Raw genomic sequence first — 24,722 nt, forward strand, 5'->3', positions numbered from 1 at the left:
GAGGTATATGGAAATTAAAATTAGTCCGGCATTTAATTGCAATCGTTATTAAGGACAAAACATCAAAATAAAAGAGCCAATTTTCAGGCATGCTAAAGGTCAGAACTTATCAATAGGAAACATGTAATTTCTGTTTTGTGCGTAAGTACCTTCTTTCCTCTGATACTCACCTTCTTCAATCTAGGATTTAGATTGATGTAACTATAGTTTATAATTAACTGAATAGCTTCATTAGCAATCTCTTCATCAGGTGATTCCATGGCTATTTTCCAAATGAAATCCATTCCTATCAACTCCAGCTTTTCTACATACTGTTCAAAAGAAAAAAATTACATAGCACACCAAGGTCACAAAATTACAGACAATTATTTTCTGTTACTGCATTAAGTCTACATCTTTCAGTTTCATGTGAATTAAGGCGGCAAAAACCAAGCTACATATGAGAACACTATTGTACTGATTTGAAACTTTAAAACAAAAACAACTAACCACAGAAACTCTGGGCTATGTCCATGGCAACCAGGAGAGATATGAAGAGTTTTCTCCAGATATTCCTAAAACCAAGCTGGAAATCTACCCAGGCAGGCTACAGAAGTTGAAAGAGCACAGGAATAAGGTAGCACCATCTTTAGGAGCTTTTCTTCAAAAGGAAACAGAGCCAGCTAGTGGGGTTAATAATCCTGAGGCTCAGGAGGCTCTCCCCAAAGCTCAGTTCAAATGGCAGGATCCAGGGCTTACGCTTACAAGATCTTGTAAAAATCTCACCACCCACGAAACCAGGTCTTGAATCAAAGGAGTTATGTCTTGAAAGAGACCATGATTTGCTGCCTTTGTTTTTTAAGGTGCACATGTAGATATCAACATAAGCTGTATACATTCCGCAGGTCCTCGCATCCTCCTGCTTCACTGCCTGGTCCTAAAATTTTCTCCCCACGCCCCTGCCACTATGATGAACTGAAGATTCATCTTCAGAATGAAAGATGTTGTCATTTTTGTAGGAACACATCCATTACTGGGTCTGAGGAGCTGGAAGCCTCAGTAAAACTGTCCCTGGCCTGCATCTGCCTAGCCACAAGAGGCTGCTGGCCGCCCCAGTCAGCAAGAAGCACGGATGGATGAGAAGGCAACATTGTTCTCCCAGGCAGTTGGTGAGGGGTCGCTGTGCTAGAAAGGGGGCCTCCATTACGCTCTAAGGGAAGCTCTGTCTTCAGTGCAGAAGATACAGTTGAGGAGATGCCCGTTCTTTAAAAAAGGTCACGTTTTCACTCAATTACAATACCTTTTTTGCCATGTTTTACTAGACTATCCATATTATCCATATTTATCCATATTATCCATATTATCCATATTTACTAGACTATCCATTTCCGAAGAAAGTACTTACCAACTGAGCGCCTTGTCGTTTCAATCGATGATCACAAAGATTCACATTTTCAAAAAAAGTCTTAAATAAGTTAAACCCTGAAATGACAGAAGTTCAGATAAATTCATGGACTCTAAGTAACACAGATAACCAATGAAAAGACTCAAAGTATTTCAAGAGCCCAAACTGTAAAACCCTTCGGACAAAACTGAGGCACTGGGTGGCTCAGTCGGTTAAGCATCCGACTTCAGCTCAGGTCATGATCTCACAGTTCCTGAGTTTGAGCCCCATGTCGAGCTCTGTGCTGACAGTTCAGAGCCTGGAGCCTATTTCAGATTCTGTGTCTCCCTCTCTCTCTGCCGCTCCCCCACTTGTGCTCTGTCTCTCTCTGCCTCAAAAATAAAAAAATAAATTAGAAGGAACTTAACGGAGGACCACGGGGGAGAAGAAGGGGGGAAATAGTGGGGGAGAGGCAAACCNAGAACAAACTGAGGGCTGATGGGGGCTGAGGGGAGGGGAAGGGAGGTGATGGAGGGCACTTGTGGGGATGAGCACTGGGTGTTATATGGAAACCAACTTAACAATAAACTATTTAAAAATAAATAAATAAATAAATAAATAATAAAAACTCTTGGGACAAAACAGACATAAACCTTCAAGACTTCATATTAGGCAACAGCTTATCAGATGTGGTACCAAAAGCACGAGCAGCCAAAGAAAAAAATAGGTAAATTGGACCTCATCAAACTTAGGAGCTCTTATGCTTCAAAGGACTCTAAGAGATGGAAAAGACCACCCAGTTAATGGGACAAAATACTTGAAAATGTCTGTCTGATGAAGAGTTACTACGCAGAATATATAAAGAACTCTCACAACTCAACAATAAAAAGACCAATAACCCAATTCATGATGGGCAAAAGGTCTGAGAGACATTTCTCCAAAGAGTATATACAGTCAACAAACACATGAATAGAAGCTCAATATCATGAATCATCAGGGAAATGCACACCAAAACCATGAGGTAACACTTCACACACACCAAGATGGCTGGAATAAAGATGACAGACAGTAACAAGGATTGGTGAACATGTGAAGAAACTGAAACCCTCAGATGTTGCTGGTAGGATTATAAAATAGTACAGCCACTTTGCAAAAACGGTTTGGCAGTTCTTCAAAATGTTAATCATATGATTCAATTCCACTCCTAGGCATATACCCAAGTGAAAGGAAAGCTCATGTCCACACAAAAACTTGTACATGAATGCTTACAGTGGTGTCACTGGTAATAGCCAAAAAGTGGTAACAATTCAGTACCCAGCACTGATGAATGGATAAATAAAATGTGGTATATCCATACAATGAAATACTATTCAGCCACAAAACAGAATGAAGTACTGATACGTGCTACCATCTGACCATCTGAACGATAAGGCCATATAATTTAACATTAATCATAAGATACTATTCACACGAAAAGGAATTTAATCTGTATATTTAAACACAGGTATATACAGACAGGTCTTTCTATGCATCAAGCAAAGTCCAGAAGGATCTTCCAGACTGTTTAATTGCTTCTGAGAAGGGGGCTTCGAGGGAAAGGAAAGAATAAAATTTTTTTTTTTTTAATTTTCTTAATGTTTTATTTATTTCTAGGAGAGAGAGAGAGAGACAGCGTGAGCAGGGGAGGGTCAGAGAGAGAGGTCAGAGAGAGTCACAGACTGAAACAGGCTCCAGGCTCTGAGCTGGCAGTCAGCACAAAGCCCGACGCGGGGCTCGAACCCACAAACAGCAAGATCATGACCTAAGCGAAAGTCGGACGCTTAACCGACTTAGCCACCCAGGCGCCCCAAGAATAAAATTTTTTAAAGAACTGCAAAAAAAAGGCAAAGTTTTTTTTCCTACCATTCATTGTGATTTCATAGGACTCCAATTTAAGAATTTTCTCCTTGAAAAGCTGCTGCTGAACGTCACTCTCAAGATCATGTTGGCCTTTTGTAAACCATTCAAAACACATCTGTGGATTAAGACAGATATTGCCCTCTAACTAAAATTCGTTTCAGACAAATACATATTCCAAAGTGGGAGGCGGAAGATAAGTTATGTTCAATGCTTCAAAAATTTATATTACCATGGGCAATGGAAACACCTGGAAGGCTGGAGCCAAATAAAGCAGCTCCTAGCAGTCTCTCCCTCCGATAAAGAAAATATATACTCCTACTGTTCAATGGGGTTTACACCTGGGCTTGTCCACGAACGCTTATTAACAAGCCCTGCTGTGTGCCAGCCGCTGTGCTGGGCACGGGCATTTATGTAGTCCCTTCAACAATCCTAGGAGGTAGTTATCACTCTGGAAGAGGAAATGAGCAAACAAGTCATTGTTAGAATGGGTCAAGTCAGGTGTTCTGCTCCTGGTTTAAGCTATTTTCAGCTGCTTAATTATAGCCGGAAAAAACCTGTCTGGGCACTCATTCTTCTTTGTGTTTCTGACATGCAACATCACTGCAGGTGATGCAAAGTTTTTGGTTGGTAACTTGAAATCAGTTCCATGAGAGGGGGAAGAGTTAGAAGATATACGGAGAATTCTTCGGCTGTGCTCGTTCAGGTGAATTTGGTTTTGTCCAGAATGGTATAAAAATGACCGAAGAACTCACACATTTATGTCATAGGTACATATTAAATAACCCAGCACTTACAGTTCCTGGTCTATTAGTATAAATGTAGGCTTAGCAGATTAAGAAGCATTTAGCACTGAAGTTGTGAGACCCACAAAAAAGGTAAAATATCTAAGTCCCACTTCTGCCTTCTTTTATCCACACTCCCATCTTCTTACCTCTCTATCCAATTCACAAACATCCTGGCCAGTGACGAGACATTCCCAGATCTCCTTGGCACGATTCCAACCCAGATACAGAGTAGCTTCTTGCAAGAAAAACGCTAGAAATTTTAGATGGGCCTCTAAATACTGCAAAAAGAAGTTATGCTAATTAGTTAACTCTAGGCATTCCTACCCAAAAGAAAATTACAAAAACTTTTTTAAATTAAAAAAAGAATTCTACCTAAGGCTTTCTCATACGATTTAGGGTAAAATAAGAGTGAGCCGTCTATTTATAAGTTAAGGGCACAACACGGTGGAAGCTACTTCAAGTCTATTACAAATTCTAGTGGAGTGAGGATGGCAGGGAAATACCATGTTAGTAACCTCACACGGAAATACCACTAACACCAGGAAGTTAAGATTTTGTCTCATTTTTAAACACAATATTACTAATCAACTGATTTAAAAAACAAAAGCAATCCTCCACAGCACAGACAATTATCATGTCCTATGAAAGACAAAGGAAAGACAGCTATCTTTATCACTTTGTCACAGGCAGGTCTAGGGTGATTTGCTGAACGACTCACCCACAAGTAACACTTTCCTAAACTTTATGTTTAAAATGATGGTAGTCAGGGAATAAAGCTGTCCCATCCCTACAAAGCAACCTCATGCGACCTCTGTAGAGTGACACCTGACCAGGGTCACTTTCCTAGTTCGAGCGCACAAGGCCAAATGGGTGCTGTGAAGCACGACACGAAAGCACAGCGCCGGATACCTCCCGGTAAGTGTATCGGCCGTCCACAAGGGTTGAGCCAGTCAAGCCTCCGGGTCCAGCCACAGCAGCTGCAAGTCGATGACAAGCTATCAGACTTCCTGTTACCAATTTCACGATCTCAAAATTTTTCTTCAAGTCTTGAATAATGCTCTTGGCAAAAACAACAAAAAGAAAAATGGCATGAGCACCAGCAGTCATTTTGGGAGTTGAACAGAAGCTTCCACTTTATCACGTAGTCCTAGTGAGGGTGAATCTAAGGATGTAAATCTAAGGATTCCGTCACTTCCATTACCTACACAAAAGCAAATAAAATCATCCACATGCGCATTTACTAGGGAGCTAATAAACTTCTCTGCTAAGTTGTTGCTTCTACAGGCATTCTTTTTTTTTTTAAAGATGAATTGCAAAAAAGAATCTTTTCGCTTCTTGTGTACTTTTCCAGATCTTTCCTCCCAAGTCTCGTACACGGAGGAAGCCCCAGGTCCTTTAAACAACCTAATCTTCCTGAGATCAGGGTCTTTACATCTTTTCAAACACATTTCTAAAATACCATTCAAACTTTTAAAAACGGGTGGAATTATTTCAATAAATTAAGGAAATGAAGGGTGTAGCAAAAGAAAAGCTCTTGTAGAAAGGAAAGCAAAATGATGTTGATACTCAAGATGATTAAAGAATATAAATGAACTGGTTTAATCATCATAAAAATGTGGAACAGTGACTTTAAAGCTGAGCAATCTTACTTCGGTTCTGTTATAAGAAAAGTGTAAGTAACTGGAATTGTATGCTGATCAAATACAGCTACTGTCTTACCTTGTCTTGCTTTTGATAGGTCTGTTTTATAAACGAGCGAGTAATCTCGTGGAGCTGACGCAAAGCTGGAACTACCCACACAAACTGGGGATTGTTAAGTTGAGATGACTAGAGTTAAAAAGAAGTTACATTAGTTACATCTAGAAATGAATGGCAGGCAAAATTTATTAGCTATAAAAACTTCCCAAGTCAAATCGGTTTTATGGCTACACATTCTGTAATTTTTCTGTTCACACTACTCATTTACAGCTCATCTCCATGCACTCATAATTCATCTTCAACTTCTTATCCCGCATGCAATTTCCTAAGGCCAAGAACTGCAAACACGGGTGGATGTGGAATGACAGTCAATGTACAGGGCACATCAGCAAAACACAGACAACAAGGAATTAGCAACTTCAGAGGACAGATTAAGTAGCACAGGCTGCCAGGACATGGTGACATAATGAAAATAAACTGATGGGCCAAGTTTAATGTGGATAATTCTGAACTGGCTGGTGAGTGAAATGGTATAAAAATATGATTTTCTATAATTATATAACTAAGATACCCATCATATGATCAAGATACCAAGAGTGGTGTAAATATTAAAGAAAATACTCATGATCTGCTTGTATCTCCTAGTTAAAACAATTTTACAAGAGAGAATTAAATTTTTATTAATTATTACAGCCGCTTTACATCTATACTTTATATTTGTCAAAAACCCTTTCAAATGCTATTTCTGAAACTGGTACAGGATGATCTAGATCTTCATAGTACATATCTGAAAAGTCTGATGTTTGTGAAGTAATCTTTAAAAAGAGAACTGCTCTTTAATATAGAACATCTTTCAAATGAAGAGATTTGCAAAATTTGGAAGACTGTCCATTTAACACTATTAATCAAATGATTGATGAACTGTCTAAAAAACTGAGTACAAATTTTAAGTCCTTAGCCTTTATTTTAAAGGCTGAATTTTGCTTTTGTTTTTAAAGCCTTCTTGTTTCTTCAAGTCTTTCTGAAAGATGAAGACCTTTGTGGGGCAGAAAATCCTTCTGTGAGATACACTTTCTGTGTCTGGCAGAAAAACAGCATACCACTGAATTTATAAACGAGAACGAGCTACTGCCAAAAACAAGACTGGTTTTCTTGGAGATAGGCCAATCAGCAAATACCGTACTTCCTGGATTCTAAGATAGAGGTTTTACAAATGTCAGCATTTCTGAAATTGACACTTCTTATAATTTTGTCAACAGTAACTTAGCAGCCACTAGGTGGGGAGTAGGTTTTGACACAGCTGTCCTTACCTGAGTACGTGCACCCTTAGCTGTATAGGAAAGGTATCTGTTCATCTACCTGTCATTTCAGCTGTGACTTCATAGATGTAGCACCGAACAAGGATGGCTTTTTAACTTAAATTTAGATCACGGATTTGTTAAACTGTCAGAGAGACGGCACTACGATGTAACATGACTAGCCTATTGTATCTGTCAACTCAGAAGCAAACAATACTGCCCGTGGTCTCGGTCTAAAACATCTCTCAAAGCCAGGAGAGTTTGGTGTGACAGCCTCACACCCTGTGAAGGGCCGTGTCACCCAACGCTGAATGTCTCTGTCTAGAGGTTGCACACGAAATTGAAGAGAAGCTGTCTTCTCTTGTAGTATACACAACTTGACTCAGTTAAGGAAAAAAAGCAGCCTGAATGTTACCAAAAAAGGACAAGGACACAAACTTCCATCTTCTTTCCCATGCCTCAAAAGTGTACAGTCGTTCTTGCAGAGGTCAAAGTCACTACCACAGATGAAAAGCACTGTGCCAGTGAAGCCGTACATACGGGTCAAAGAGAGGCTTAGATTCGCACTCTGAGTGTGAATTTAAACAAATGAATGGTAAAATGAAAACGTAGCTTCCTTTTCTCTTCTTTGCAAACTTATTAAATCTGCGATGCAGGTTATAATCGTTGGCATCTTAGAATCAGAGAGAGAAGGTATATATTAAAGGCCGACTATTTGCAAGACTACCTGCATATCTCTGCTAAAATGTAACAATTGCAAAGCGACAAAGGATAAAACCCTAAGGCTTAAATCCAAACTGATACCTACCAAAAGGATTATAAACGCGAGGCTATAAATATGAACCCTTTAGCAAATACTCGGACTTATTGAAAAGCATCATTATGACAAACTAGTCAATTATGGTTAGAATATTTTTATTTAACACAGAAAATCATCCTTTTAAAGTAGCTCACTATCCAATAAAATTCAGGAAATCATCTAAGATTGGAATTTAAAAAGTATTTCTGATATTTCTAGAGTTTAGCAAACAGGAAAGGGGTTATTTATTCCATCATATCCGTGACACTATGTCGCTCGGTTAAAAGAAAAGTTTAAATTCTCTTTCTCCGCTTACCAGAGGGGCAAGAGACGATGGCGAACAATTAAAATGAGCATATTTGATAACGCCTGGTAATGGAGCTGAGGTTTAGAAGTAGGGGGTCACAGTACGTCCAAATTAGACTCTCAGTGTTAGATGGAGCCTTTGAGGTCCACTGGTGTAGCCTGCAAACCTACGCCCAAATCCTCACTTCAGCTCAATGACTGGTCTCCACGAGCTTCCGGGGATGAGGCGGCAGGCATTCTATGGCAGACTTCTCCCGGGAAGGTCACTGCGCTCTCATACTGAAACAGGCCTCCCGCGACTTCGTAGGACACATAAAAAGTCAGTGGGATCAAACTCCTCTACCACAACCCAAGTCTCTGAAGAACACTTTCCTATTCCTTCTTGAATTCTCTTCTCCACGCTGAACATCCCCACTTTCTCCCATCTTCCTTTTCCAGACCTAGCCACTTGCCTAGATCCAAAGTACCAAGTTTTGCAGGGGAGGGCGTTTTTTAATAAAGTATCTCATCCTGTGCTAACCACATCACTGGGAGGCTCCACTGAGGACATCTTGCTACTTGTGCTTTGAATTACACGCTTTGGCAAGTGGAGGCCACTCCATTTTGGGTAAGTAACGGTTTAGTGCCCTCACAGGGTGAAGGGGAGGAATACGAGGAAGGGGCAGGCATCTACCTAGAAGCTGCCAGGCACTGTGCTTGGGGGAAGGGGAGGCCCTAAGAATGACTTAGGGAATACGCAAACACTGCTACTTGAGTAAAAATGACTTTTTTGGTTTAGTAATTTTTTTTTTTTTTTTGGATGAGTACATTTAAACTTTTTAATTGAAGGAAAAAAAGAAGTGAAATAAGAGGGAGAGGGTTGGGGGTAAACAGTGGAAGGTAAATAAAGGAAGCAAAGGAAAGAGGACCAAGGGCGCCAAGGGTATCCTGGCAGAATCCACAGAAATAAAGTTAAGAAATAAAGGTCAGAACTTCCGAACGCAACAGTGGAATCCGGGGACTTTAAAAGTGTCAAAAGCAGAGGGAAGGGGAATCAGCTGGGGGAGCAGAGGTAGCTGAGGGTGGGAGGGAGTAAGAGGTGGGTGAGCTTGTCTTACCCTTTGCTTAGTTTCTGTGCAGCCTGGCAGGGAGACATAATCCCCAGTCAGCCCACCTTGCTGCCTGGCAGGAAAGGGCATAGCATAGAAAAACACCTTTAGTGGCAGTGTAGAAGTCACCCCCCTGCCTGGAGTCCTGTCCAGGGGGTGCTACTCTTCCCACTGCCCCCCTCAGCCATGTGTGCTTTCAGAGCATCTCTGCGAGAGCACTTAGTCCACTGAGAAGGGCCAGGTAGTTGCAAGGTGTTATTATTTGGAATGAAATCACGGTATGCCGGAATTCCTTTCACTGGGAGCGGTGGGAAATAAGAAAGGAAGGCGGACTCCTTTCCAGTCTCACAAAACGATTCCCAAAATCGCCATGGGACTTGTGCTTTGTTACGAAACAGCAGGCACGAATGAAGTCGCGGCAGAGAGGAGCAATGAACAAAGAGGCAGTGATGCCACGGCTAGAAGAGCTAAGTCATGCTGGGCCACAGCGCGGGAGGGGCGGACGGCAGGAGGGGGTGCTGGTTTCAAAAGCCATTTCCCTGGAGGGAGGAAAGAGTCCCTTCAGCTGGGACCCTCAGATTTCTCAAGAAACGGGTCTGCCGCTGAGAAGACAAGACTGTCTACAGATAAGCTCTCCGTCTTGCTGTGACTACTGAGGGGCCCAAACTCCTAACGTAACTCCGGATGAGGTGCAAAGACAGAGGCTGCAGTAAAGTATCTGAATCGCTGAGCTGAGAAAACTGGAAAAATTCACGCTGGATCTGAGAGTGAGAGCAGTGTTGTTGAATTAAAGGAATAATTCCTTCAAACCTGAGCATCCTCCGCTCCAGTTTGTGAGTGACTTTTTGACCATCTAAGGCTAGGTCACAGGTAGAAAGTTCACCTGATCACATTTCAGCATCACCAGCCTGAAACACAAAGTTCGTACGTGTCCCCAACTAAACTTTATGACCACAGGTAACTTGAGAAAAGCCCAATGAATCACCATGGCCTCTTAACAAGCGCTAAGAGTCTCTGAATATAGCAGTGAACATCAGCAGTATTCAAGATCCTTTAAAGAAATACTTATTCACGAAAGCCAAGAAAAATGTTTAAGCAATGAAATTACTAAGCCACATTCACCAAACCTTTTTTTATGTTACAATAAAATGAAACCCCTCCCATTAGGAGGCTCTCCATTTGGTCTGGGCAACCCAGGGGCCCCAGCTGGAGGAGGGCACTGCTCCAGGGGGTGGGGTGGGAGGTGGGGGGCTGCTGCAATAGGAGAAGTCGCTCCAACAAGCGGCGCCACGATCAGCCCTTCGGAGCACAGACTGGCTGTCTAAGCGCTGCAGGGACCGGAGAGCTATGGTCACCACTGCTGACTCTGCTAAATGTGCTTTCAAAGGGCGGCCCCCAGGTCCCCAGTGGCCCGGGGGCCAGAGCCCTGCGGGGGAGGCTCCCACAGCAGCAGCCCCAACCCCTAGTACTGGACCCCAGCAGCAGGACTCACTAAGGAATCACCTCACGAACACCCCTGAACCAGGCACCAGAGAAACAACTGTGCGCCAGCACTGAATCAATCTCCTTCTCTTCTCTTTCTTCCTCTACAACATTCCTCCACTTCTCCCTCGTGGCAGAAATATGGGCATGGTATTTATGCAGAATCCACTCAACTTATTAAAACAGTGCATACTTTGTATTTAATTTTAAAAAGAAAACACAAAGTTAAAGGTCTTATAATTGTATGAACATGATGAAACTACTCTGTGAATGGGACCTTGGATTTGTGAAGAGACAGCGGTTTCTGAGCATTACCCAAGGAAACACCAGAACACTTACTGAAAGAAATTATTACACTGGTATACCTTTTAAGCAGTTCCATCTGAAAATGCTTACCTTGAATCCATCCTTCTTGTTTTTTTCCAGACCTGACCATTCTCCAGGCTGAAATGAATTGTAAGAGAGAGATAAGTGACTTGGTAAAAGCAGTACCTGTAATTTCCCAATCTCCCGATCTTGGACCCTAAGGTAAGTTTCCAGGGAACACACTGAGTTTACCTAAGGAGCTAAGAAAACTATTTGGCTCCAGCTACTCAGATAATACTACTGCTGCTCTGACAACAAAACTAGGTCAAAGAGGACACCAACCCTTTTAATATCTTCGATGCATTTAATGATGTAGCTCCTCTTGATTGCTTCCTTCACCGCGTACGCGTCACTCAGGATGGTCAGGTGCTCCTCCAGTGCTTGCTGAATAAGGCTACTGGGCAGGGTCGGAAGATGCGCCAGTTCCCAAAGCACATCTAACACCTACAACGACACCATACAAAGTGAGCCCCCCCGCCCACACACGGACGACTGCGTAAAGGACTTGAGGCTAGAAAGATTAGTTCGGTTCTCCTGCCTTTCCAGAAGTGGTCTCAAAGCGAGCTTCCCGGCCTATTCGTCCAATCAGACTCAACAGCTTCTGTCTCACTCTGTCGCTTTCAGTCTCCCAGCTCTGTAGGGTGGGAAAGACAAGACAATCCAATGTCATCAAACTGGCAAACAGGCAGGGACTTTACACTTGAGCTAAAGACGGTTACTAAAGAAGGGAGAGTATGTTTAAACGTTGCCAGTTTAGAGCAGGGAGCTTCATTTAGAAAAACTTAAGCAGCTAGCACTTTGACTGGACACATACCTTCTGAATGAGAACAAACAAATGATTAAGCTGATCTGAATTAAATTTGACAGCTGCTGCAGCAATAATAGTATGGATGTTCTCGATCACGGTAGAGGATTGTCCCGACTGGAAAAGGAAACATTGGGGGCATGTTAAGTCCTTGAACTAGGGAAAAACCTCAGACCTCCTATCCACCCCAATCCCTGGTCCCCACATCCCCACCATCTCCCACAACTGACAGAAGTGAAAGCAAAACAGTAATAAGGGTAAACGGATTCTAGTTTCATCAGCATCCACTTGCATGATAATACTGGCAACAATGAGGGAAGCAACCATTGTTAATGACCATCAGTTTGCCTTGGTTAAATTCCTAGCAGCCTTAAATCTTTAAGAAGATGAGAATCAAGTTCTCAACCTGAACTTCAAGGGGGGAGGGGGTGCAAAACATTTTCAACTGGTGAATAAAGATTCAAATTGATTACAGGACTTTACATTCACTTCCAGCACTTTAGAAATGATCTTAAAGGCCTCAGCTAAGGGGACTCTCTACCTCAGTTTCTATTTTGCTCATAGATACTTTGTAACTTCGATTAATAGTTATTTATCCCTTGGGCAGTCAGTCTCTGCTTCAGAGATGTAGGCCCTGTGGCTGTCCTTAAAGTAGAATTTCACTTTATGACCTCAAACAGGAGTCCATCATGCCTCACTGCTCACCATGTCGAGGGCTTGAAAGGCAGGGACTTTTTTAGATTCAATTCCACAAGAATTTATTCAATTCCACAAGAATTTGCCCACTATCTACCATATACAAGCATTCACCGAATGTAGTCGGGATATACATTATATCCACCATGGTCTCTAATCTTCAGCCTTATGTGGGTTCACAACTTACTCACAACATTCTGTGAGAGGATTCAACTAGGGCAGAAATGGGAAGTAAGATCTGTAGGAGCCGGGACGGTTTTCTGTCAGTCCTGCACCTAACGTTCTAGAGTCTGCTCTCTGCCGTCAGGCTGGGAGACTGCAAATCGCGTTTCCTCTAGTAGCTATGCTCCTGCGAGGTCCTGCCTGTGAGAGGCACTGCTGGGCGATGAGAAGGCAGGGGACGAAAGCAGCGCTGCACTGCGCTCAGGGAGTGGATCAGGTGCCAGCCCTGGTGCGGCACGGGGTTCCAGAAGCCCTGCTGGGGGTGCCGGCTCCTGGCTCTTGGACAATCCCGGCATCTGCAGGGAAAAGCACCTCCAAAAGCAGACTCTGCTCCCTGCGCATCCTCTGCCCTCACCCCACTCTGTACCTCCGGCACTCCTACTTCTCTCTTTGGCTCTCCCGCCCTAGCAACACCTTTGTCAACAGAGACACCTAGCACGGCTTCTGTTTCCTGACCAGGCTCTGACTGATACGGGGTCAAAGCGGGTATAGTCGAGGCGAGCTCAGGGCCTATTTCTAGCTTGGCAGCTAGGTGAAGGCTGTTGCCATTACTGAAAAAGACCGGAAAAGGACTAGGTGCTGACGTCATGAATCTGAGATGCCCACAAGGTGGCATGCATGAAGGCCCAAGTTATATACACATTTAGGTGCACTGCATGGGAGGGCCAAGAAGAGGTGTGGATTAGGGGTGGCATTCTGAGAGTCAGCAGCATCCAAAAGCTGTCAAAGCCACAGGAGTGGAGGAAACTGCCTAATGGAAGAGTATACACTGAGAAAAGGGCTAAGGACTAAGGCTTGAAAGAAACTAGGATTTACAAAGTAGAAGAGACTAAGTTAGTAAAGGAGGCTTAAAGAGGATGCCAGAAAAGTGGAAGGAAAACGAGTCAATGGATTATTAACAGAGTGAAGGAAAAAGAGAATGAAGAGTGTGGCCTATCCCATCACAGCTGCTGAGAGCCCTGGTAAGCCGAGGTCTGTTAACTCAGTGTTACTCTCATCCTCATTTAATAGACTGAAAAGGAAACACTTACCCATGAACATGGATAAGCAAACACAGTGAAAAGAGCAGGAGACTGACACACAGAAAGACATACAGTTCCTAGTGCTGCTCTAACTGCTGCGTGGCCTGTGGTAAGGCTCGTCACTGTTTTAAACCTCAGAAATGAGAAGACTAGGCTAGCTGGGTAGTTTTACATCTTCTGAGCAGTGCAATCCTTTTTCATATCTACAATCTTAACAGAAGCCCTGAACTGCAAGACAGATTTGAGGAGAGCTGCTTGGATGAAAGCAAGATAGAAGACCCATTCCCCTGCTCGTTCACCACCCTCCTCCCTCTCCTTCTGACGGAAATGTCAGAAAAAGGCAAAAATAATTCTGACCAACTTACCTGTATCTTCCAAATTTTAGTAAGCTCATCTAGAGACAATTTGCTGCCCAAGAGTTCAATAATCCCCTTTATACGATCACAGTACTGTGCTTGGTCTATGTTGCCTAAGAAAGAAAACCCGAGAGGCAGGCAGGTTCAGTGAACGCTGACTTTCTAAGTATGATTCTATTAGTTCAAAGCAGTATTAACTTGCTACCAGATTTAAAGGCTAATACAGTCAAAACATTTTCATACCTTTCTTTAATATAAAGTGATACTTACAACTATGTGTTAAGAAATAGGTATATATTTTTAGAAAGCAACTTACCTTCCAACGCAATAGATAGAACTGAGTTTTCAACCAGCCAATCTAACAATCTGTCTGTATCTATAGCATTCTTCACAGATTTGGATAAAGTGCTATCTTCTATTAGTTTGGTTACCTAAAAAGACAGGATTATTGTGACAGAATCTAGTGCAAGTATACATAGTCAAAATCTTCATATATATGTATACATATCCTGTGATTTTTATAGTGTTACAATGTGGTCTGATAATTAGCCAAAATGAATCAAAGGCCAATTACTGCAATAAGTTAACAGACTACTTATCCCTGGTATCTCTTTAAAAAGAACATGCAGCCAAGCCTGGCACTCTCTGGGCAATTTCACAAAAACACTTAAGTATTTCCAAGTATTTCAGAGAATGAATTTTGAATGTGACACACGTAGAAAGATCACAATAACAACGATAAACACAGATACAATTTTATATATAATCAGTTATCTCTTTTTTGTATGATTGCAAGAAATTATTCTTCTCCATTTCCCAACATTCCGATATTAATGACCACAAGTTTTGGCAGAACTTAAAGTGTCTATGCTTTAAGTCTTCTAGAAACAAATACAAAATTTACTTCTTTGAGGGAATTCATCTTCGCGCTGAAATGTGGCGATTTCAGCATGCGCAGTAGGATGTCTAATCGAAGGTCATCCACCACGGTCACCAAATCGGGCTGGAAGCGCATGCAGAGTAACTTGATGGCAGACAGGAGCTCAGGGATGCTAACCAATCTCTTTCATTAAAAGCACACACAAACAAAAAAGGAGCATGAAAACATTCGGATCCCAGTTCACACAAGGAATACAGGACATTCTCAACAGCAATGGCTGAGTGCTATCAGATACTCCATATGGTCAATTAACTAGTTTGCTTCTAAAAGGAAGTTAGCACGCAGGTGAACAAAGGGAAGGATCCTGTGAGAATTTCAAGGTCAATAAAATAACTACTGTTAAACTTAAATGCTAAAATTCCTTTAAGCAACTTTGGGTAAGCTGGTAGCACTGAATTATTTAAAAGCTTCTTCAATGCTATACCTATCATAAAACCATCTGAATCAACACGTTAGTAAAATTCTGAATGGTATCACTTACTGAGAACCCTATATTCACTCTACTGACTTCATGCCAACCTGGGGCTTCAGAATCCTGATGCTTCACAAAAAGCATTTTTTGGTTAGAAAACGTCACATGAATTTGATGTGAGTGGTACGTGACCAGAATCCAAAGAGCAGTGGTGTGTGAACCCTGCCCCAAGTCTTGGCTGTGTTCCGTGGACTATCAGGCAGCGGGGCCCTCCTGGCTGGAGACAGGACTCACCTTGTCTTTGAGGTCCTTTTCCTCCACACTCCGCACATCCTGGATCGCAGTAAGGATGACGGGGTCGAGCATTGGCTACAGAAAAGATGTGCTGAGGTTAATAAAGACTCTGGATTCTGCCCCGGAACTACAGAGCAGACACGTCCTCATTCACATTTCGCAAAGGACAGAATGCACTGGAAGGATCTCAATTCTAGTATCAGAGCCCCAGAGCTAGCTACTACTACCAGCCCAAGTAGGTCTTTACCCGACTCCATGCCCCAGCTCCTTTAATACCACAGGGGGGCAATCCCTGTCTTCACTATCTTTTTTTTTTTTTTTAATGTTTTATTTATTTCTAGGAGAGAGAGAGAGACAGCGNGTCTTCACTATCTTATAAAGAGCAACCAAAGACATATAAACTAACTGTTAAAACATGAAGCATGTGTAGGTATTACTTTTGTAACAAAGTAAATATCTTATGTTTGATTTTAACAACTCCACAGACCACACAGCAAAAAAATGCCGTGACACGCACTATTTTCATGTGCTGATAGAAACGAAGCCTAGGGTGAAGACCCCCTCTACACACTGCTCCAGAATGGTAGCACAATCGGGTAACTAACTCTAAATATCACGTGAGGAATAGGAAAATATTAGCTAGGTCTAAATGCTCACTTCCAACTAAGTAAAATAATGATCTAAAACTCAGCTGGTAACAAGAGAAGATGGACAATATCTGGCTGTCAAAGCCACGAAGACATTAGCAGTGAATTAAAATGACACCAGGCGATTATCCAACTAGAATGTCGTCCTTTCCATTTGCGCCCACTGTTCAGTGAAGACTGGGGACCGTCAGGGTTAAGAGGCCAGCGCTGCTGCTCTGCTCAGGAGCACTGCCCCGCTTACTTCTCACTGCAGTGCGAAGAGCACGATCACCATTTTATAGACAAGAAGGACAAGGCACAGTGATACAAATGTCTTCCAAAGTATGTAAGTGGCAAGAGGTATAGACAATTGTTATACCTAAAACATTATATATTGTTATATATAAGTATGTATTTTATATATATTTTTATATATATAAAATGCTTATTTATATAAAACTTAGAATTTAAAAAATATTTTTTTTGTTTACTAATTTTTTTGAGAGAGAGAAACAGAATGTGAGGGAGGGGCAGAGAGAGAGGGAGACACAGAATCTGAAGCAGGCTCCAGGCTCTGAGCTGTCAGCACAGAGTCCGATGTGAGGCTCGAATCCACAAACTGAGATCATGACCTGACTCGAAGTTGGACATTTAACTGACTGAGCCACCCAGGTACTCTTAAAACTTAGAATTTCTAAAGAATTTAATATTAATTAGGAGCTAGAATATTTATGCTCAATCACTTTCCATAAGGCAATGCATGGGTAAAGAGCATTCAGAAATCCAATCCTAGTTCTGATGATTAAAAAGTCAATAATTAAATTATTAACATTTATTATTAAATTATTAAAAAGTAAAATCATTTTGCCTCTTATATCTTAGCGTTTCAACTACAAAACTAATGATTATATGTTTAACAAGGTGAAAGAACACGCAATGTTTCTAAAGAACTTAACATCCACAATGAAGAAATACATAAATAGCCATCTGATTTCATGTAAAAATCTTGCAGGATTACTTTAACATTTAAAGAAAGCATTTAACACTTGGAAATGGTAGAACTCTCCAGAACCTACCAAAAAAAAAATCCTATCTCCCTTGTTAAAATGGCCCTCAGTAAATGAGATATTAGCAAGAAGGAGCCATGCATACAAACACACTGCTCCCAAGGGACTCTCTGTTTGCAAAGCCATTTACAGCGATTAAAAAAAAAAATCTCTGTGAAAGTTATGGGTGTCACAGACCTATTTACAGAGAAAAAAATGAAGGTATTTCAAAGCAACACTTCATTCAGTAAAACTTGTTAACGGAGATGGAATGGAAACAACAAAGTACGATAGGCCTCAAGCACTATGAAACCGACTGCCCAGTTCTGACTGTTTTGTGGCCGGCTGACTTACAACTCGCAGGGCAGGAGGTCACACAAGATGTGGCATCATTCAGCAGTGACTTAGCTATAGCAAGGGTGCCCAGCGGGTTGCTCGACAGTCATCTAACTGACTACATAATGCCACCGAGTCCTTACACAATCCTGTGAAGGGGGTTGGGATATATGCTGTCTATTTTACAGATAAGGAATCATACATAAATTATATTTGATAAGTAATAACGCTGAAAAGGTAAATAATCCTCTTAAAATATTAGAGGTCTCCCCTACTTTAAATTATTACCCATTTTTTAGTTATTTTCTGATAGTATTTTTACTTAGAAAAACAGCTACAGGGAATGAGGCACCATTCTGAACAACCTATAAGAAGGTAATAACTACGTCCGTATGTGTTAGGTCACCTCCTAAAGCAAATGTGGAGTGTCCCCTCTTACCTGCACCACCGAGGAATTGAGGTACTCCGCACATACCCCCAAGGGCTGCACCAGTGCTGAGACTGCCTGCAAACAAGGACAGTGACGGTCAGACATTGACGGGACAGGGTGTTTTCCTTTCGGCATTAAACAAGTCCCTTTCAGAGACAATCTGAAATGGTGACTCGATGGAGTCATGAAGGAAGGAGCGGACAAACCACACCCCTGCTTAGGAAGAACTGATAACAAGATATCGATCCATTTAAACTGTTATAGAATTTAATATACTTCAAATTAGAATAATGCCAATAAAATTTCTTCAGAGGACTGGATGAAAGACTTTTAATATTTATATTGTAGAATACGAAAAAGTTTTATTTGAAAAAGGAGAGAATAATTGGGGGAGGAGTGAAATGTGCTGTCAACAAAAAGCACCGAAGACTTCCGAGAAGAAAATCGGACCACTTTCCTGAACACGTCATGGAGGGCGCAGGTAAACAGGGAGATGCCGTGTTCCTGAACGGAAGAAACCTGTACTGTAATCCTCCATACAGAGACCGAAACATTTAACACAATTCCAAACACAAGCTCCACGGGATTTTCCGCAGGACAACCTGGCGCGCTGACGATATTCAATGAGCAGAAATAAGAGAAGGATCAAGGAAATCTGAGAGAAGAATGATGTGGGGCGGACTGGGACTACCAGGAACGAAGCCGTGCTCCAACAGTACAGAAATGGGTGAAGGGCAAACGAACAACTGGAACGGAAGCCCAGGAACACACCCGCATGCGTGTGGGTCTCTGACATGTGACCGAGCCAATGCATCCGAACAGCAGAGAAATCAGGGATCAGTCATTAGAGGATCTTACAACAATCCATTACCCATTTGGAAGAAAATTAAACTGGATCGTTATCTCACGCAATATATAAAAATAAATTCTAAATGAATTCAAGAACTCTGTTTAAAAACTAAAACTGTAGAAGTATAAAATAAAACAAGTATTTTTATAACTTTGAGATGTGAGAACATTCCATAAGCAAGTTAGAAAACTCTTAAGCCATTAAAAAAAATGTGGAATTTTTATAAAGTGTATTTTTATAAAATGTGGGAGCTCCTGTATAGCAAAAGACATTATCAATAAAAATAAAAAGAGAAGCAAAAGACTGGGAGAAAAAAGTTACAAATACATAAGATAGACATGGCTTTGATATGCTGAACAAAAAAAAATTCCTGAAAATTAAATAAGAAAACCCCAAAGAAGCCTAAATAACTATGTCAATTTATAGAAATGTAAACAGCCAATAATCACATGATGAAACGTTCAAATTCACAGGAAATGAGAGTATTACAAATTAAATAACAAAACACTATTTTTGTCCTTTATAATGAAAAACATTAAAGATGGAAAATATTCAGTGCTAACAAGAGAAATAGGAAACGAGTTTACGGGAGTACAGACTGGCACAAGCTTTTGGGAAAGAGATTTAATACTACGAATTATATTAAAAGTCACATTTTCTAGGAATTTGGTAGCATATGCACATAAAGACAAATTTACATATTTACATGGTGCCCATGAATAAATGATGGCATCACAGTAAATGAGTTGCAGGAACACATTAAAGCCATTAATAACAATGACAATACTGACCTGGGAAGATGTCCATGATATAATGTTAAGTGAAAATATGCTACTAGGTATAGCTTGATTACAATTCAGTCTTAAAGAAGAGAAAGCAGGAAAAGACGTGCATAGGTATATTTCACATACATTTAGGAAAAAGTCAGAAATGCTATGAAATAAATGGGTAGTCATTACCTAGGAGGTAGGTAAAAGTGTGGGGCGACTGGGGGGGTGGAAGACAGGCAACTTCCATTCCTTACTTTGTACAGGTATTTTTAACTGATCAATTGTTTTTTCAGTGCTTTTCCAATTCAAAAATATGTAAATATAAATGTAAATGTAAAGTGAGTGTGTCTACTTGTACTCAGTGGCCTAAATTTATTCTAGGATATAGTCACCTTAACTGGTCAGGAAGCAGGCAGGCATTTATTGTGAAATTTTAATATTTGCTTGGTAAAATCAGAGTCTCAATCTTTGGAATCTCTTTCTCCTATGCCTGAATTTCATTATCATCTCAAACACAGCTAAGCAATATGATTCTCTATCAACTGCAGCAAACAACATGGTTGTTCTGAAAACTGATCTGACCTAAGGGAAAAATCTTGGAAGAATCTTTAACTTCAAGATAATGAGGGTAAGCCCAGGTTCCTATATATCCACCTTTAAGCCAATTTTCTTCCAAGTGGGGTAGAAACTTGGACTGCTCTGGATTTTTTTTTAAATACATTAACTCTGTCAGAAATTAGTATTTTAACATTTTTTTAAAATGAAGCAATTTCTTTTTAAGTTTATTTATTTTGAGAGAGAGAGCAAGAGAAAGAGAGAGAGTGCGCAAACATGTAAATGGTAGGGAGAGGAAGAAAGAGAGGAATCCCATGCAGGCTCTGCACTGTTTGCGTGTAATGTGACGCATGGCTCGAACCCACGAATGGGGAGATCATGACCTGAGCCAAAATCAAGAGTTGCACGATTAACTGACTGAGCCACCCAGGCTCCCCGAAGCTAATTTCGGATATGGCCAATGACCTATACAGGCAGTTCTTGAGAAGTAAGTAAATTGATAAAACCCTGTATCTGAGAAGGTTTTTTGTTTTAACAGTTTTGCTTCTTAAATTATTACCCATTATTTTCCAGAGCAGCAGTCACTTCTAACATGTTTGCTCCATTCAGTGGAGATCAAAATGACGGCCAAACAGCCTAGTTAACATTCAGGGAAGTGAGAAGACACTCCCTGGTCAGTGTCGGCAGAAGTGTTATGAACTGGCTGACACTTGCTCTTTCAGGATAAACAGTGGGTGGCAAGAAAGGGTCAGTTTATTACCAAGCATTCAATCAGTCTCTCCTAGACGTTACTTCCCTCGCCTAGAGGTGGACCAAGCGAGAGAGCTGATTCGTCAAGGTTCCAAAGGAGTAACCGCTGCTCTGAGCACAATCCTACCTCACTTAGGGGCAACAAGTGACTACCACATCAGCTTCTGTTCTCATCACATCACAGTAGCCAGCACAGTGTTTTACACATGGCCAAGTGCATAATGAGCAGTTCAGTGAATAATTAATCAACCAGAAAACAGAATAAATGCTCTGACTTACAAACAGGTTAGTGCTCTGTGAAAAACAAAAGATTCAGTTATTCCCCTTACTATAAGGTTAAATGTTTTTGAGAGAATGAAGTCCCGTATAAAAAGAGAATGTACTGCACCGGAGGGAGAATTCTAAGCTTCTGTGACAGCCCTTTGTTATCTGAGTCCTGTAAGACCAAAAAACTTACTAACAACCTTAAAATGAAATATTTTATTGTGCCTGGCACTAGTGAAGACCTTCTGATGTAACGGAGTCAGAACACTGTAGGTACACATATGCTTGCCACACACAGCAACTGTCCTTAAAAAGCAAGATAATTTCACTTAACCAGCACAAATTAAGAGGCAAATGCCAAAGGCAAAAGGAAATGAGGAAAAAAAAAAAAAAAAAAAAAAGCAAACCCCCTTCACTGAAATTTGGTTATGATTAGGAGCAAACACCTCTTTATCAGAGCCACTGAAGCTCCTCTTGCAGAGATAACTTACACTGTAACGTTTCACTCACTGTGCCCAGACCTTGTCCCCTGGGTGACACACCAGCCCGAATAAAGTGACCTTCCGCTGTGGGCACACCAAGCAGTTTAACTTACCCCAAGTTCTATATCTTCTGAATGAAGCTTGGCTTGGATTGCTGCAAATCCACCTAATTCTCCAAACTGAGAAGAAAAAGGGCACAAATTAATTTTAAAATCCTGTATGTTAATAATTTAAGCAAGAAACAAGGCTACCATTCTGCTCTATTGACATGCTCTACAATACTGATCTTGAGAAAGTCATCACGAAGATAATCCTACTCTTCCTGTGACATGCTGTTGGGGATGCGCTGAATTCGGACGCTGATGCTCATCTGTATAAACAGCACGTATAAAAAAGAGGGGGAACTGAGGGGCACCTGGGCGGCTCAGTCAGTTAAGCATCTGACTTCAGCTTAGGTCATGATCTCACAGTACATGAGTTCAAACCCAGCATCCGGCTCTGTGCTCACAGCACAGAGCCTGGAGCCTGCTCTGGATTCTGTGTCTCCCTCTCTCTCTGCCCCTCCCCCGCTCCCCCTCTGTCTCTCTCGCGCGCGCTCAAAAATAAATAACCAAAAAAAAAAAGAGGAACTGAAAAAAATTCTTATTGTTCTCTCTAGTTGTCATTTACCTAAAATATCACACTCTAAGCAAACTCATGAAAAGAAAGAAAACACGACTATATTAATAAAAGTTGTATACCTTATTTACCAAATCCACAACCCATCCGTGAGGCTCCTATGAGAAAAGAAAATAGAAGTTGAGGTGGCAATATGAGAAGTTCCCCAGGAACCCATAGATTTCTTTTCACCTAAGTGAAGAGTTGGAGAAGAAAATATTAAGATTTGAAAAATATTTCAAAAGGCTTTTCTATGTGTTTCTTAACATGAGGCTCTGACATCATTATATAACTTTCGGAGTCTGAATGTCAGTACTTGGATGCCACTGCCACAGCACGGAGCCTGCTTGCATTGCTGGGTAGCTGACACCAGTTGTTTAAGCTCTCCAAGGTACAGGATAACTTGAGGCAAATTCTCTAAGACAATTACATTTTAGAAATTAAGAATTATTACCAAAGAGGAGCAAATGAGGAATAAAGAGGTTAAATTTTAGCCTCCGCTGTCCTACTAACTGGTGCCCTGGAGCAAGTGCTTTCTTTTCTCTTTTCTTCCTTCCTTCCCTTTTCTAAACATTCACTGCTGAGAAATTACTCTGGGGGCTGAGTGATATTCAGGGAACAACGACTATGAAGAGATGCAGTACCTACTCTCATGGAGCTCATACTGTAGCAGCTTCAACAAAAACAGTCCCACAAAAGGAAAAACCACACAAAGTTCCTCAAATGAGAGAGACAGGAGCCTACTCTGCTCAGAGTGGTGGTCATGGAAGCCCTCTCTAAAGAGGTGGTCTTCAAGCTGGATCCTACAGGAGGAGACAGATTCAGCCACTCCAACAGTCCAGGCAGAAGGCTGAAACGGCAAAGGTCCTGTGTGGGGAAGGCGGCGAAGAGGGACTGGGGGACCCCCCCTAGCGTGGACACAGTGAGTCGGGGGAGCGGCACAGGTGGAGACCAGACGGACCATGCAGAAACTTGTAGGCGATGACTGGAAGGAAAGCAACGAAAGTGCTCAAGCCAGAAAGCGATGCATTTTATGTTTTAAGACGACCAGTCTTGCAGCTCTGTGGAGAATGGAATGGGCCGGAAGAACAAGAGTGAAGGGAGTGACAGCAGTTGGAAGACTAGACTAGAGCAGTAACTAGATTAGACGTGATGGTGCTGGGGAAGGGAGAGCAACAGTGGAGCCAGAGAGAAGGCGACCATAGACACCTTTGAGGCTAATTCAAAGGACGTGTTCTTGGTTGCATATGGGTCCTAAGAAAAGGGATAAATCGGGGCCGACTCCTACGCTTTTGGCTTGAGCACCTATGTAGATGGCAATGTGGTTTACAGAGGGGGAGAAGGCAGGCTGGAGAGACAGGAGGAAGTTCCATTTCAAGCACCCTAATTTGGAGACATCTGTGTGGCGACCAAGAGGAGACAGCTGGCTCATCAAGTCTGGTGGGCTCAGGGGACAGGTTTGGGCCACAGGGATACAAACTGAAGGGCCAGCAGACAAAGAACTGCATTTACCTCCAGGAGAATGGAAGACAGCTCTTAGGGAAAGAATAATGAACAAAGAGAGAGAGCGGCTCTGGACCACAGCTGGATAGAGAGGAAGGGATTAAGAAAGGCAAAGTGACTGATGGGCTAGGCAGAGAAGCAAGAGACTGCCAGACCAACGGATTTCGGGGAGGGACAAACTGACAGTGGCCACTAATGTGGATGGCGTTAAGAGATGCTTCCTTCGGCTCTGGAAACTTAGGTGTTGGTCCCTCACGGAGTGGTTTTGGTGGAGTGGCAGCAAAAGAAGGCAGACTGGCACACTCTGAAGAGTGGATGGAGACTTTTGTCTAGCTACCCTAAACACCTCTGACTGAAGAGAACCAACACCGCTGGATAAAAACATTAAAAAACATCTTATAAAACATACAGCAGAGTTGGCACAAAGTGCCCAGAAGGTAAAAAACAAAGAGAAAGCAGAAATCGTGTGAGGTAAGCAGGCTCTGAGGCCAGCCTTCGCTGTGCGGGCATCCGTGGAACCCTGGGGAACTGTCATCTCCGTTTTCACAGTCCTAGGTGCCTGAGAAACAGGCTCCAAAGCCAGGGTAGGGGCTGGGAGACAAAGAGGGGGTAGGCACATAAA

General features: G+C 41.8%; 1 protein-coding gene across 1 annotated transcript in view; it reads right to left on the reverse strand.

The window, feature by feature from the left end:
- The window catches only part of USP24 (ubiquitin specific peptidase 24), a 107,742-nt gene that overhangs the window by 73,273 nt on the left and 9,747 nt on the right, over window positions 1–24,722 (reverse strand). The window contains exons 5-21 of the mRNA XM_077779788.1: window positions 22,681–22,716; window positions 22,054–22,119; window positions 18,279–18,344; window positions 15,832–15,906; window positions 15,090–15,248; window positions 14,502–14,616; window positions 14,195–14,298; window positions 11,899–12,006; window positions 11,623–11,718; window positions 11,367–11,528; window positions 11,115–11,162; window positions 5,767–5,874; window positions 4,957–5,106; window positions 4,194–4,325; window positions 3,266–3,377; window positions 1,385–1,461; window positions 171–311 (exon numbers count right to left, since the gene is read on the reverse strand). Of these exons, the coding sequence (XP_077635914.1) occupies window positions 171–311; window positions 1,385–1,461; window positions 3,266–3,377; window positions 4,194–4,325; window positions 4,957–5,106; window positions 5,767–5,874; window positions 11,115–11,162; window positions 11,367–11,528; window positions 11,623–11,718; window positions 11,899–12,006; window positions 14,195–14,298; window positions 14,502–14,616; window positions 15,090–15,248; window positions 15,832–15,906; window positions 18,279–18,344; window positions 22,054–22,119; window positions 22,681–22,716 (1,755 nt within the window). The remainder of the gene's footprint in view (window positions 1–170; window positions 312–1,384; window positions 1,462–3,265; window positions 3,378–4,193; window positions 4,326–4,956; window positions 5,107–5,766; window positions 5,875–11,114; window positions 11,163–11,366; window positions 11,529–11,622; window positions 11,719–11,898; window positions 12,007–14,194; window positions 14,299–14,501; window positions 14,617–15,089; window positions 15,249–15,831; window positions 15,907–18,278; window positions 18,345–22,053; window positions 22,120–22,680; window positions 22,717–24,722) is intronic.

Source organism: Crocuta crocuta, unplaced genomic scaffold (assembly GCF_008692635.1).
Source record: "Crocuta crocuta isolate KB4526 unplaced genomic scaffold, BGI_CrCroc_1.0 scaffold168, whole genome shotgun sequence".
NCBI lineage: Eukaryota > Metazoa > Chordata > Mammalia > Carnivora > Hyaenidae > Crocuta > Crocuta crocuta.